Source organism: Protopterus annectens, chromosome 15.part0, assembly GCF_019279795.1.
Source record: "Protopterus annectens isolate FY-2018-M chromosome 15.part0, PAN1.0, whole genome shotgun sequence".
Taxonomy (NCBI): domain Eukaryota; kingdom Metazoa; phylum Chordata; order Ceratodontiformes; family Protopteridae; genus Protopterus; species Protopterus annectens.
In genome coordinates this window covers 566,349,927-566,364,225 of record NC_056749.1, presented here as the reverse complement: position 1 = coordinate 566,364,225, position 14,299 = coordinate 566,349,927, and the positions used below count along the sequence as shown (strand labels likewise).

The following is a 14,299-nucleotide window of genomic DNA, read 5'->3' as shown; positions in this document are numbered from 1 at the left end:
CATGGGCAAAGTACACAGCCGCTGGATGCTTTGTTCAACAGACCCATGCATCACACTGGCTCAAGTCCAGGGGGCAGGCCAGTAAAAATGGATTGAGGAAGGAGCAAAAAAAGTCTATAACCTATAATGAACATGTACATGCAGTTAAGGACACTCATATTTTAACAGTCAAATGGTGAAAATACTATACAAGAACAGAAGGAAAAAAGCCACTGAAGTTTAGATCAGTCTGAAGTTTACTAAATTACAATAAGCGACACCTTCAAGACTATTTCCACAGTGGTTTAATATGAACATGATTTATAGACATTTTTCAGACACCATCTAGTAAATTGAAGTCTGGAGGGTTTTTTTCACATTCACAGCAGTCACCCTGTGAGCCTGGGATCCAGACATAACAAAAAGGCAGCTTCACAGAGAGATGCAGTAACAGCAATTACTGAAAAATACATTAAGCAGGAAAGCATCAGTATGTGACTGTTCAGCCTGAGAGTAGAAGGTCTCGACAGAAGAATCTTCCTTAGTGACTCAATCTGTTAGGACAGCAGCTTAAGAGGGGAATACTTTTTCAGCTGGTCAGTTCATGTAAAATCAAGTTACAGGTCTGAAGAGAAACCAACATGTACACATAGTTCAAAAAAAATCTGTTATGTTTTGCAATTAGCTTCATCAGTGCATACAGAAGTCCTGCTACAACAAAGGGCGTGCAAAAACTGGCCTTGACATGACAATGAATTCACCACCGTGTAGACTAAACACCATCCAAGTGATGCATGCTGTATAACTAGCAATCTGTTCAGCTATTTGCCAAGGGATTCAAACACAGTAGAGGCTTATGATAACAAGATCTTTAGTACTCATACAAAAAAAGTCTTACTAAATTACTCTGACTTATGGCTCCCAAATTCTGTCATGAAAAGTGAGCTGCAAAATGGATTAGACTGCAAACAGACCAACTTGCACTCTTACAACTTCACAATGAACTGAATTTTTGTAATGCTATAAAAGGTGCCTGCCCTTTCTTCTCTTTTTGACTTACCATTTTAGAATTTCTGTATCACAACTTAAGTGACCCAAAGCGTCCAGCACTCGATGTGCATCGATACTTTGGAACAGTACAGACCCCTCTCTTACTTGCAGTAGCTGAAGGAAGCAACTGCTCAGCCAGCTCTTCTTGTATAAACCTTGAAAGGTAATGAACTGTAAAGAAACTGCCTCTGAGGTTGACCAAGACTGCCCCAGTTTAGAACAATGGCAGCTACACAATGCAATGCAACCTGTTTTAAGGAAGGTAGAAATTCTGCATCCCACATGAACTGCAGGTGCCCATATCCCCATGAGGAGAAACACATGGGAGCAGACTGAGGAGAGTTTTCAGCAAGTGCTTAGTGCCAAATTTTAAGTGCTAATGGACAAATAAATAAATGTCACTTCAACAAATAGAAGTTCTTGTTATAACTAAACAGGAAAACATACCAGCACCATATTTTACTTCAGAGGCTACAGTTTTTGTCAAGATGTCAAACTGTAAACACCAATGTTTAAAACACAATTAAACTGAAAGCATACTTGCTGCAATGGCAGCCCTTGTAAAAAAAAGGCTTTATGAAACTGTACCTTTTTTTTTTTTTAAACAAAAAAAAAAAAAAAAAAAAAAGCTAATGTACACTTGCACAGTCACTGTGACAGGCTGTTACAATTTTATATAAATGAAAGGACATTACCAATTCTCTCCTGAAAAGGGTTACACTGTGAAAACAGAAGTCTGGGATAAGTGAATACAAACTAGATGTTATGGTGCTGCTGTATTTGTTCTGTTGTTGGGTTTAAATCCACATCTACTGGATTTAAACTGAAATTTAATGTGCAAATCACTGAAGATGTGTCGCATTCCTGCAGCTGGTGAATACTTTACCCTTAAGACAGGCATGCATTGCTTGTTTGACAAAATACGAGATATACTGTAAAAAAGTTAGTACTTTCCATAGCTTTATACATAAAGTTTCACAAAGACAAAACTAAAGAAATGCATCTCACTTCTACTAAATCACACAAGACCAATGACAGTAATGGACTAAAAAAATTTTCTTCAGGCCTGTAAGTTTCAATTCAACTAGTACCATTTTCTCTTGGAATGTCCAGTAACAAAGCTGTCAACCACATTCGATTAAATATGAACAAACAAAAGACAACACACCCACATTCCTGTGTGTTGGGCACATCAAATGCAGAAACACAAAGGTTAAAAGCTTTCAGCTCATCACAGTGCAAGTGCACTGAACCACTATTATATATGCCTTTTAGTGGGATGCAAAGACATGTAAACATGTTCATATTTAAGTGATTGACTTTACCTAGCATGACAGTCAAATTCCTTTAGCACTATGCATGCAACGAGCAACTCTGCTTCTGTATCAGATCCATATTCATGCTGTCCACTACCCTTCTATAAGCTGTAGCCAAGAAAACGTGCTCTGGTACTGCACTGCAATGTACTTTGCAAATGTACAATTAAGGGGTCTTGGTGTGTCCTCAAAAAAGTTAAATTCAACATATCTGAGAAGTGCTGTTACAACAAATCCAACTGTATTTGTAAAGAAACTGAGGATCCTTTAAACAGAAAATGGCAAGAAAATCAGTCATGTTCAGAAACCGTGGAAATCAGTAGCACTTGCGTGTACTGAAATGGTAGTGTTTTGCATTTTCGATTACTGCACTTGCAATGCTGAATCTGTAAAGTTCCTACAGTACAAACTTTACTCATCTGTGCTCTGGTTTTCAGACTCCATTTTGAGGCAAAGAAACACCCATCTTCCAAAAACCCACCACTTAAGGTTTTAGCAACTGAAAAACCCACAGTATTCACAACTGATGTCAAACAGAAAAAAAATTAATACTGCCAGCAACTTATAAAAGGCTTGATCGTTGTAGACTTGAAACATATCTAGGCATGAAAGTAGGTTATAGATAAGATATATGTTTAGTGTAAAAATAAATGTCATTTATGCAGGAAAAGGGGTGGAATGAAGGAAGGTGGTAGTATTGCCAGGCTTTTCTATTGGCGTACTTTTCCCGGTATGTAATTCCTATCGATGGTTTCTTCTTGTAAGAACATATGTAGACAGCGCTCATTCTGTGCCAGTGGATGCCCTGCAATCCTACATGGAGATATACAAAAAGTGAATAACTTGACTTACAGCTCTGACCAAAATTAATGCAAGTTGTGCCAAGATCTTAAAAATACAAGACAAACTATTTACATTCTCTACCAGGATATACTTCAGAGTACCTGCACTGCTTACCACATCAGATCTTCAAAGACCTCTAAAGAGGGCTTCAAGTTTGGGCACTTCATGTTGAGCTCTCAGAACATTTCATTTAAGCCCACTTTTCTTGGAACTCCTGGAAGCTATTGCCCCAAGCCCAAACCTGCACTCTGGTATGTACTTTAGATATCCAATGTTTTACTTCTGACAGTATGAACCAGATACGAAAAAAGTCAGTTCAGTAGTCAGATTAGATACAGGCCAATACTAAGCAAATTTCACTAATTAAAGGAGGCACAGTAAGTGTGTGTGTGGGGGGGTCCACTGCCTATGGCCCCCCAGGAAAAAGAAGGAGACTACTAGAAGCAGCCAAACTACAGTAGAGAAGGGGGTGAAATACCCTGTAAGACAGACATACTAAAGGAAGCCCTGCCTAAGGTAAGAAATTCCAACCTATGATTCTAAGTGAGGTATAAACGCATCCAAGCAACTGGGGCACAAAATATACTACTGAAAACACATTTAGCAGAATGATCTCAAGTTACATTAACAAAGGGACAACCTGATGAGGAAAATGGAGAAACCCTTATTCAGAAAGTATCACGGCTTCACTGCTGGTCTTCAATTCTCTGTCCAAACATAGTGGAGTGTAGGAAGGCTGAGCAACTGATAGCACAACTGCATAAATAAACCTACCATAACAAATGTCAAAATTACTGCGGCAGTAGCCAAAGCTATATGGGACGTCTTGACAAGGAATGAACCAGCTGGACAGCTTTCAAAGCTTTACAGCACTTTCCACACACCTTAGCCACTGTACAGTTCAAGAAGCAGGATCAAACTAATTGGCTAAGCTGCCAAAAAGTATATTTGTGTACACTTATCATAAATGTAGATGTTAGAGAGTGTATTCACTGTTGCAGTCGTCACATTTGGGTTATCCCTGCCAGGGTAGCCCTTGGCCGGCCCAAATATCAGAGGCTTAGTATTTCTGCGTCGGTTGCTGTCGCTTCAGGACTGACGTCAGGTCGTCAGTAGTATAAAGTAAGGCAGCTGATGCCATTACATCAGTTTTTCTTGCCCTATCAAGAGCCCCCAAGTAGGAGCCAGGTTATGGTGGAAGAACCCCACCAGTAGAAAGTAAATACCAAAATGTTCCTTGTAAGGAGAGGGAGAGAGAGAGACAGACAGAGAGACAGACAGAGAGACAGACAGAGAGACAGACAGAGAGACAGACAGAGAGACAGACAGAGAGACAGACAGAGAGACAGACAGAGAGACAGACAGAGAGACAGACAGAGAGAAGAGGGGGATGGCGGGAGGGAAACCAGGACTGCAACAGTAAATACACTTGAACATCTACTTTTATGGTAAGTGTACACAACTGTACTGTGTTCGTGTTTCACTGTTGCAGTCATCACATTTGGGTTGATTCCCAAAGCTAAGGTAAAGGGTGGAGGCAGTCAAGGAGGCTAGGGGCTAGCTAGGATGCCCTGCAAGACTGCAGTGGCAAAGCATGCCCTGTATTTGAAGATAGGCAGGTGGTAATGCTTAATGAAAGTGTGCACAGATGTCCAGGTGGCAGCCTCCAGGATGACCCTGGTGGGGACTCCTTTGAGGAAAGCAGCAGAGGTGAAGGCTGCTCTGGTGGAGCGAGTCCTGACCCCCCCTTAGGGGGAAGTTTTCAGTGTTGTTTGTAACAGAAATGGATGCAGTGTGCTATCCATTTCAAAATTGTTTGTTTGGAGATGGCATTGCCCTCTGCCCCTACAGCAAAGCTAACCAATAATTGATCAGACTTTCAAAATGATTTAGTCCTGCTTGTATAGAATTCTAAGCTGTCTTGGCACATCTAGAGAGTGCAGGATCCTTTCTTCTTTGTTTTGTGGGTTAGGGAAAAAGGTGGGCAAATGAATGGATTGGTAGAGAGCCACACTAGACACCACTTTGGGCATGAAAGATGGGCTAGTCCTGAAGGAAACCCTGTCAGCATGGAAGATGATGAAGGGCTCCACAGCCATGAGTGCTTGTAGCACAGACACTCTTCTGACTGAAGTGATTGTCAGAAGTAAACCGGTCTTCCAGGAGAGAAATTTCAACTCTACTGAAGATGATGATTCAAAGGGGGGCAGGGTGGGCTTTTCCAACACAAAGTTAAGGTCCCAAGCTGGGGTAGGGTGCTCTTCTGGGTGGCCTCAAGTTGCTAGCCCCTTTTAGGAATTGTTTGACCAGAGGGTATGAGAAAAGGGGCTGCTCAGTGTGGAAATGAGCAGAGATAGCAGAGGCATGAATTTTAATAGAGGAAAAAGAGAGACCACTGTGTAGCAGGTCAGCTACGTAATCCAGGATGAGAGGTAGGGATGGCTGTGCCGTATCGGCTCCCTTAGCCTGAACCAAGGTGCAGAACCTTTTCCATTTGTCAGCATAAGACTTTATAGTGCTAGGGCATCTGGCCTCACGTACATCTATAACCTGTTTACTGAGGTTGGCAGATTGTCAGGGACTTAGGCTGCCAAACTGACGGTCAGCATTTGGGAATGCATGAATTCTCCTTCCCTCTGGGTCAGGAGGGTTGGGGTCTGGGGACAGACTGCGAAGCAGTGGGTACCAGTGCTGGTGAGGCCAGTCTGCAGCAGTAAGAATTGTCCTTGTTTTTTTCTCCCTTATTTTGAGCAGTACCCCAGTGATGAGATGTAGTGGAGGAAATGCACAGACCGCTAGACTGACCCAGGGAAAAGATAGGGCATCCACTTTCAAGACATGCAGTGATGGCTCCCTTGTGCAGAACTTGCTGAGCTGATGGTTGGAGGCAAAGAGGTCGACCTTCGGGGTACCCCATTTCTGAGTTATTAGGGTGAAGGTTCTTTTGTTTAGCTGCCACTCATGTGGGTCCAGAAGAATTCTGCTTAAGTGGTCTGCCAGAGTTTAGAGAACCTGGCAGGAATTGTGCTAACAGGTGGAGTTGCACGGCAGAGGCTGTGTGCCAAAGGGTCAGGGCCAGCTTGCATAGAGGGTAGGAGTGAGTTCCTCCCTGCTTGTTGATATACCACATCACAGTAGTGTTGGTCTGTTTTGACCTGGGGAGAGAAGGGGCCTGAAAGCAGCCAATGTGTGCTGGACAGCTAACATCTCTTTTTGGTTGATGTGCAGATGGATTTGCTGTGGGCTCCATAGGCCCTGTATGCATCTGCCGTCCAGGTGTGCATCCCAGGCATAGTTTGATGCGTATGTGGTTAGAAAGGTAGTCCCTTGTGGGAGCATGCTGCTGCCCACCAAAGAAAATCTTTCCTTAGGCAAGTTATCATTGGTACATGCAGTCTGGCATATGGAATGAGTAGAATGCAAGATGCCATGAACTCCAGAGCTTGCAGGATTTTCCTTGCAGATAACTGGGGTCTGGTGGCTAGTTGAGAGAAGAGGCTTTCTGGTAAGTTTGCTTTTCTGGTGTACGGAATGCCATCTGGGATGCTGTGTCCAAGCATGCTCCCAGGAATATAATCCTTTGGGTGGGTAACTAGTTTGGATTTCTTTTCATTGATAGTGTACCCTAGGGAGGTTAGTAGGGGCTTTACAAAGGCCAGGTGCTTGAGCAGTTTTTCCTGTCTGAATTAGGCAGTCATCTAAGTATTGGTAAATGTGGATAGTCCTTTGTCTGCAAAAGGCAATGGCGGGAGAAAGACATTTTGTGAAAACTCTGGGAGCAGTAGATAAACCAAAGGGAAGTGCAGAGATCCTGCCCTGAAAAGGGGATCTTTCCTGCTTGATTCCCCGATAGGAATGTGGAAGTAAGGCCTCTTTTAGGTCTAGGGTGGCTAGCAAAGCATCCTTGGAGAGCATGGGTAGCAGTTGCTGGAGGGTGGGCATTTTGAATTTTGGGATCACCAGGAAGGTGTTTAGAATGGACAGATAGAGGATGGGGCGCCAGATGCCCTCTTTTCAGGGTACCAGGAAAAAGTCTGGAGTAGAAACCTTGGCCTATCCGTTCTGCAGGAACGTGCTCTTTTGCCCTCATAGAGAGCAGGGAAAGGACTTGTTTTGCCTCTGCTCACTGGTTTGGAGGTAGATCTGGGAACCCTTTTAGGGTTGTAAGAGTATGGAAAGAAAATCTGTATCCCTGGTATGCTATGTTGAGGACCCAGCGGTCATTGGTAATGGTGGCCCAGGTACTTGCATGATAGGAGAGTTTTCCTCCTAGGGGTAAGTGCAGGTGGGCAGAAGGAGGGGGTGAGGGAGGAGAGTCATTGTGAGTTTTTCCATGAGGGGATGGCTTAAAACTCCCTGGTTTTGAAGTGGAGGAACTCCACTGCTTTGATCTCTGCATTCCCTGTGGCTGCTGTCTGGGGGGGGGGGTCTGCTTCCCCCAGGTCTGGGCTGAACTGACTTGGTGGGAGCAGGAAAGTACCAGTGATTGGAGGGGCAATGCCTGCTGAACCTGGGTGGCTGGACTTGAAAGAAATCCTTAACTGTCTGCATAGATTTAGCTTTTTTTTTCACCTTTAAGACCTCCTCTGCCTTAGTGCAACTAAGTTGTCTTTGTGCAAAGGTATATCCAATAATTTAGATTTAACATGGTCTGGCAAGGGCTGTTCCTTAAGCCATGTATGCCTTCTAAGGACAGAGCCGGTGACTGCTGCCCTGCAAGAAGCTTCTAGGGTTTCAAAACCACAGTGTAAGGTGTGCTTAGGCACGCGACTTGCAGAATGCAATAACTCTTGTAACTCTCTAGATTATGCACAAGAAGGAAAGAAAGACACTTTGAGGAGTTCCATGGTATGTTGCTGAAATTTTAGCATATGGAACTGACAATTTAGTGCTCTGGATAGCAAGAGTAGCAGAGGTGTATATTTTTACCACATTTGTCTAGTGCTTGGGAATCCCTATCTGAGGGGGGTGGGATTCTTAGCAGAGGTTTCTTTAATTCCTTTAGGCCCTTGAGAAATTACCTCAGGGTCAGCAGTAGTGTTTTTGAAAAGAAATGTGAGAGTCAGGGACTCTGGGTGCAGGAGGGAGGGTGTCAGGAGTCAAACTGGATTCCAGGAAAACATAGTCCACAACATCCAGGACTGAGGAAATGGCCAGGGGTATGTGCTGTGGAAGATCTAAGAATTCTCCGAGTCTCTTTTTAGACTGAGGGTAGTCCTGACATTCCCACTGGAAATGATTCCTTAAGGTATGAAGGGTTTCCCCAAAGGAAAAGCCCTCCAGTGGAGAGGCTGAAGGAATGGAATCCTCTGCATCAGAGTTCTCATAAGCAAAGAGGGGTTGCATGTCTTCATATTCAGATGTATCTGAGTATCATCAGACTCCTGTTCAAACAAAAAGTACAGTTTTGTACCTACCATAAAATGTAGATGTCCGACAGACATGCAACTGCAGTCATAACGTGGGTTGTCCTGCCTCAGGCAGCCCTCGGTCGGCCGGATTCCAAAGTCTGGGTCCGACGTTGGCTGATGTCGCATTTCTCTCCGACGTCAGAGCGGCTGGAGTACATAAGCATCAGCCAACGCCATTTTCTTCAGTGTTTCTTGCCCCAGGTGCCCTCCAAGGAAGGCTGTAATCAAATTGGAAGACAAAAACAGGATTCCAAACAAATACCTGAGCAATAAAACAAATACACCATAACAGATATCCCCAGCTAAGAGTAAGGGGGATAGGAGTGGACCCTAGGCATAGAGGGGTATGGAGGGAGGGAAAACCCGACTGCAGTTGCATGTCTATCGGACATCTACATTTATGGTAGGTACAAAACTGTACTATGTCCTTCAAGAATGCAACTGCAGTCATAACATGTGGGTAGAATACCATAGCTTAGCTGGGGGAGGAGGTATGCTCTAGGAAAGAGATGGTGTGGCAATCAAACCCTGCAGGACTGCCGAAGCAAATCCTGCTCTGGATCTGGAATATAGAGGGAGATTGTAGTGTTTGGAGAATGTATGCACGGAGCTCCATGTAGCAGCTGCTAGAATGTCCTTTGTAGGCACCCCTCTTAAAAATGCTGTAGAGGTGGCTGTAGCTCTGGTGGAATGTGGTCTGACATAGGCTGGAACAGTCTTCCCATGAAAGGAATAACAGAATCTGATGCAATGTCCAATCCATTTAGAAATAGTCTGTTTTGAAATTGCTTTTCCTTGGACTGCAGGGTAAGCTACAAAAGCTGTTCAGACTTCCTACTGGCCTTGGTTCTGTCCAGGTAGTATCGAAGTTGTCTATGAATGTCCAAGGTATGCAAGAGTCTTTCCCCCTTATTCTCAGGATTGGGGAAAAAAGCAGGCGGATGAATGGCTTGATTTAAAGAAACCCTAGATACCACCTTTGGCATAAAAGTAGGGTTGGTCCTTAATGAAACCCTGTCTCTGTGGAAAATAATAAAGGGTGGTATTGCCATTAGGGCCTGTAGCTCCGAAACCCTTCTTGCTGAGGTAATTGCCAACAGGAAAGCTGTATTCCATGAGAGAAATTGCAAGTCAACTGAAGCTGCTGGCTCAAAAGGAGGTAGAGTCAGTTTTTCTAAGACAAAATTGAGGTCCCAGGCTGGCACTGGGGCCTTTTCTAGGTGGCTTAATGTTCTTGATTCCCCTGAGGAATTGTCTTAGTAAGGGGTGAGAGAAAACAGGAGGATCAGTGTTGTATCTAGCTGAAATAGCAGATGCATGTATCTTTATTGAAGAATATGAGAGGCCGCTCTGTAACATATCTGCCAAATATTCCAAGATGAGTGGGATGTTCAGTAATGATGCATCATGTCCCTTGCTGGTATTCCAATTTGCTAAGTAAACCTTTCTGGTGGATGGTCTTCGAGCCTCTGTTAGTATCCGCTGAACTTCCTTGGAGAGAGATAAGCTAAAGTTATTTATGGGATCTCCCAGGCTGTTAGCTGCAGTGTCTGAAGGTTTGGATGCAGTGTTTCGAAATTGTGTTGAGTCAAAAGTAGAGGCCACTGAGGGAGGGCCCACCTCCTGGTGTGACATATGCTCCGTAGTAGTGGGTACCAGTATTGTCTTGGCCAATCCGGAGCTATTATGATTCCCTTGGGCTTCTCTGCTTTGATCTTTAATACTGAGGTCATCAGTGGCAGAGGTGGGAATGCATAGATTGCTAGGGAGTTCCAGTTGAATGAAAGGGCATCTATTTTCCAAGCCTTTGGATGGTATGTCCTTGTGCAAAATTTTGGTAGAAGATGATTGAGGTGAGAGGCAAATAGGTCCACTTCTGGCTTGCCCCATGTCGAAGTGAGTTGTCTGAAAGCCTTCGGATGTAACCTCCACTCGTGTGGATCTGTGAAATTCCTGCTTAGGCTGTCCGCCAACACATTGTCTTTTCCTGGAACAAACTGGGATTGTAACTGGATGTTTAGACTTAGTGATTTCTCCCAAAGCTGCATTGTCAGTCTGCAAAGGGGGTAAGAGTGGGTGCCCCCCTGCTTGTTTATGTACCACATCACAGTGGTGTTGTCTGTCCGTATCATTAAATGGCCTTGCTGGAGTTGGTGTTGAAAAGCCTCGATAGCATGCATTACTGCCAGCATTTCCTTTTGGTTTATATGCAGGTGTGTTTCCTTTGGAGACCATTGTCCTTGTATACACCTGCCTTCCATGTGCGCCCCCCATCCAAGGTCTGAGGCGTCTGTAGTCATGGTCTGTGTTATCTGTGGTTTTTTGAATGACATACCTGTGTTTTCCTGGCTCACCGAGGCCCACCATAGGAATTCCTTTTGTAGGCATGGAATGAGTGGTATGATTGTCTCCAAGCTGTTGCTGTGTTGAGACCAAATGCTTTTTATGTACCATTGAAGCTTTCTCATGTGTAGTTTTGCTAATGGAACCAGCAGGATGCCATGTAACCCAGGGCCTGTAGGAATCTCCTTGCAGTCATCTGGGTGAGTTTTGCTAAACCTTTGAAGTATTGAGTTAACTTCTCTTGCTTGTCTTCTGTCAGGTAAGCCATCTGAGAGGCTGTGTCTAGTTTGGCTCCTAAGAAGATTTGCTGGGATGGCTGGAGTCTTGACTTTTGGAAGTTGACTGTGTATCCCAGAGCTTGAAGTAATCGTATGACATAATCCAGGTTTTTTGTCAACATCAATTTGTCATCCGCTTATATGAGGCAGTCGTCCAGGTACGGGTAAATTTTTATACCCTGGAGCCTGCAATGAGCAATTACTGAAGCCAGGCATTTTGTAAATACTCTGGGCGCAGTAGATAAGCCAAATGGCAATGCTGAGAATTGATAATGCTCTGGCCCTGCAAGAAATCTGAGGTATCTTCTGCAGCTGTGCCTGATAGGGACATGCAGGTATGCCTCCTTGAGGTCCAGAGTAATCAGCCACGACTCCTTGCCCAGCATGGGAAGGAGTTGCTGTACAGTCAGCATTTTGAACTTTGGTACTATGAGAAAGGTGTTTAATGCGGACAAGTCCAGTATTGGTCTCCATTGAGATTCTTTTCTTGGAACAAGGAACAGTCTTGAGTAAAACCCCTGTTCTTGTTGTGGAACTCTTTCTATTGCTTTCATTCGATTCAGCAGAGTGATTTGCTCGATAGCCTCTGCCCTTTGTTGTTGTGGTAGATTTGGCATGCCTTGTTTTCTTGGTAAGGTATGAAAATGAAACCTGTACCCTCTGTCTATAATGTCCAAAATCCATTTGTCCTTTGTCAGTCTGTGCCAGTTTTCTGCAGACAGAGATAATTTCCCGCCCAAGGGAGCTTCTAGTTGTTCCCTGGTAGGCGGTAGTAGAGGAAAGTCATTGAGTTTGTGGTTGTTGGGCAGGTGAAACCCCTGCGTCACTTCTTTGGTTTCCTGGCTGCCATTGTCGTCTCAAAAACTAAGAGCCACTGGAAACCAAACCTCAAAATTCTTCAGAAACACCACAGAACTCAAAGGAAAACACAGATGTGGCTTAGATCCATCTTTATTCACTCCATCCTGGTACCTCAGCTGTTCGCCTTCAATGGGACACACCTTAACATTTTTGGTATACTTTTATACATACATCAATTAACTAATTAAGCAATTGTTTCAGACATTTTAACTCTTTCAACACTGAAACATATTCCAGGGAAAGAAATAGTCATTTTTAACCATTTAAAAATCATTTTTTGCTTAATATACAAATTTTCTAACTTTTTTACAAAAATATAAACATTAAATTAATACTCCAAATTTACCAGCATAATAAATTTCATTTATACAATAAATTATTTTCATTCAAAAATGTGATATAAATATAACACCTATAAATCACTTAAGCTTATTAAACATGAAAAAACTTCATTTTTATTATATATTAACTTAACAAATATAAATAGAATTTCATTTAATTTCACTAAATTTCCAAATTCATTCCCCTAGGGAATAAAGTATGAAATTCAATAATCATCCTCTGTTCAAGCTTATTTAAAGCTGCTTTAAAGTTTTCTGTACATAAATGAGGCCTAGCTAATACACTAAACCTAAAAAGTACAGTTTTGTACCTACCATAAATGTAGATGTCCGAATTGGATAGCATCTGCAGTCATAACAACTGGGTTGTCCTGTCGTCAGGCAGCCCTTCAGTCGGCCGGATTCCAAAGTCCGGGTCCGGCTTCGGCTGATGTCGCACTTCACCCGACGTCATCTCTGTTGGTCTTCGGGTATAAAAGCATCAGCCGACGCCATTTTCTTCAGTGTTTCTTGCCCCAGATGCCAGAAGTCCTATAGAAGGCTAAAAATTTTGGATAGATGTCAATGTTTCCAAAAGATAGAGGTAAACACAAAAATAAGCATGTATGTACATAAATACAAACAAATACACCATGAAAGAAATCCCCCCACTAGCTAGCTATTAGAAGGGTAAACACCCTAGGAGTACCACAGAGGGGAAGGAGGGAGGGTAATCCTGACTGCAGATGCTATCCAATTCGGACATCTACATTTATGGTAGGTACAAAACTGTACTATGTCCTTCATGGATGCATCTGCAGTCATAACAACTGGGTAGAATACCATAGCCAACTAGGGGAGGAGGATAAAAGTAGATTATGGTGTGTTTAGGATCCCTTGCAGAACAGCAGCGGCAAACCCTGCTCGGGATCTGGAATATAGAGGTAAATTATAATGCTTGGCAAATGTATGCACGGAGGTCCAAGTAGCAGCCTCAATAATGTCTTTGGTAGCCACTCCTCGTAAGAAGGCTGTGGTAGTGGCTGTTGCCCTTGTAGAATGAGGTCTTATGTTCTGTGGAATTGGTTTTCCATGGAAGGAGTAACAGAATCGTATGCAATTTCCTATCCATTTGGAGATTGTCTGTTTGGAAATAGCTTTTCCTTCCCTTCCTGTTGCATAGGCTACGAAAAGTTGGTCAGTCTTTCTGCTATTTTTGTTCTGTCCAAGTAGTAGCGTAGCTGTCTATGTACATCCAAGGTATGCAGTATTCTTTCCCCTCTGTTTTGTGGGTTGGGAAAGAAGGTAGGTAGGTGGATTGCTTGGTTTAAAGACACTCTGGATACCACCTTAGGCATAAATGTAGGATTAGTCCTCATGGACACTATCTTGGTGGAAGATTAGAAAGGGTTGCACTGCCATTAAGGCCTGTAGTTCTGAAACCCTCCTTGCTGAAGTAATTGCCAGTAGGAAAGCAGTTTTCCATGACAGGTGTTGTAGGTCTGCTGTTGCTGCTGGTTCAAAAGGTGATAGTGTCAATTTTTCTAGCACAAAGTTCAAGTCCCAAGCTGGCAATGGTGGTTTCCTTGGAGGTTTTACATTCTTGATTCCTCTGAGGAACTGCCTGAGCAAAGGGTGTGAAAAAACAGGTGGATCAAAGCTGTATTCTGCTGAAATAGCTGATGCATGAATCTTGATGGAGGAGTAGGACAGGCCTGAATGAAGTAGTTCGGCCAGATACTCCAGAATGTTAGGCATATCTATGTTTGATACATCTTTTCCTCTTTCAGAACTCCAAATGACAAACCTTTTCCATTTCCCAGCAAATTCCTTCTAGTTGAAGGCCTGCGTGCTTCAAGAATAATGTCTTTAGCTCTTTGTGAAAGTTCTGTATTAGC

The 14,299-nt window shown here is 43.3% G+C and overlaps 1 protein-coding gene across 3 annotated transcripts in view; it reads right to left on the bottom strand.

The window, feature by feature from the left end:
- Positions 1-218: 218 nt before the first annotated feature.
- The window catches only part of LOC122789923 (sorting nexin-12), a 427,546-nt gene continuing 413,465 nt past the window's right edge, over positions 219-14,299 (bottom strand). For 2 of the 3 annotated variants that reach the window (XM_044057389.1, XM_044057387.1), the window contains one exon: positions 219-3,158. In XM_044057389.1, the coding sequence (XP_043913324.1) occupies positions 3,056-3,158 (103 nt within the window). In that variant the 3' untranslated portion in view covers positions 219-3,055. The remainder of the gene's footprint in view (positions 3,159-14,299) is intronic. The other variant, XM_044057388.1, reaches the window with a different exon arrangement.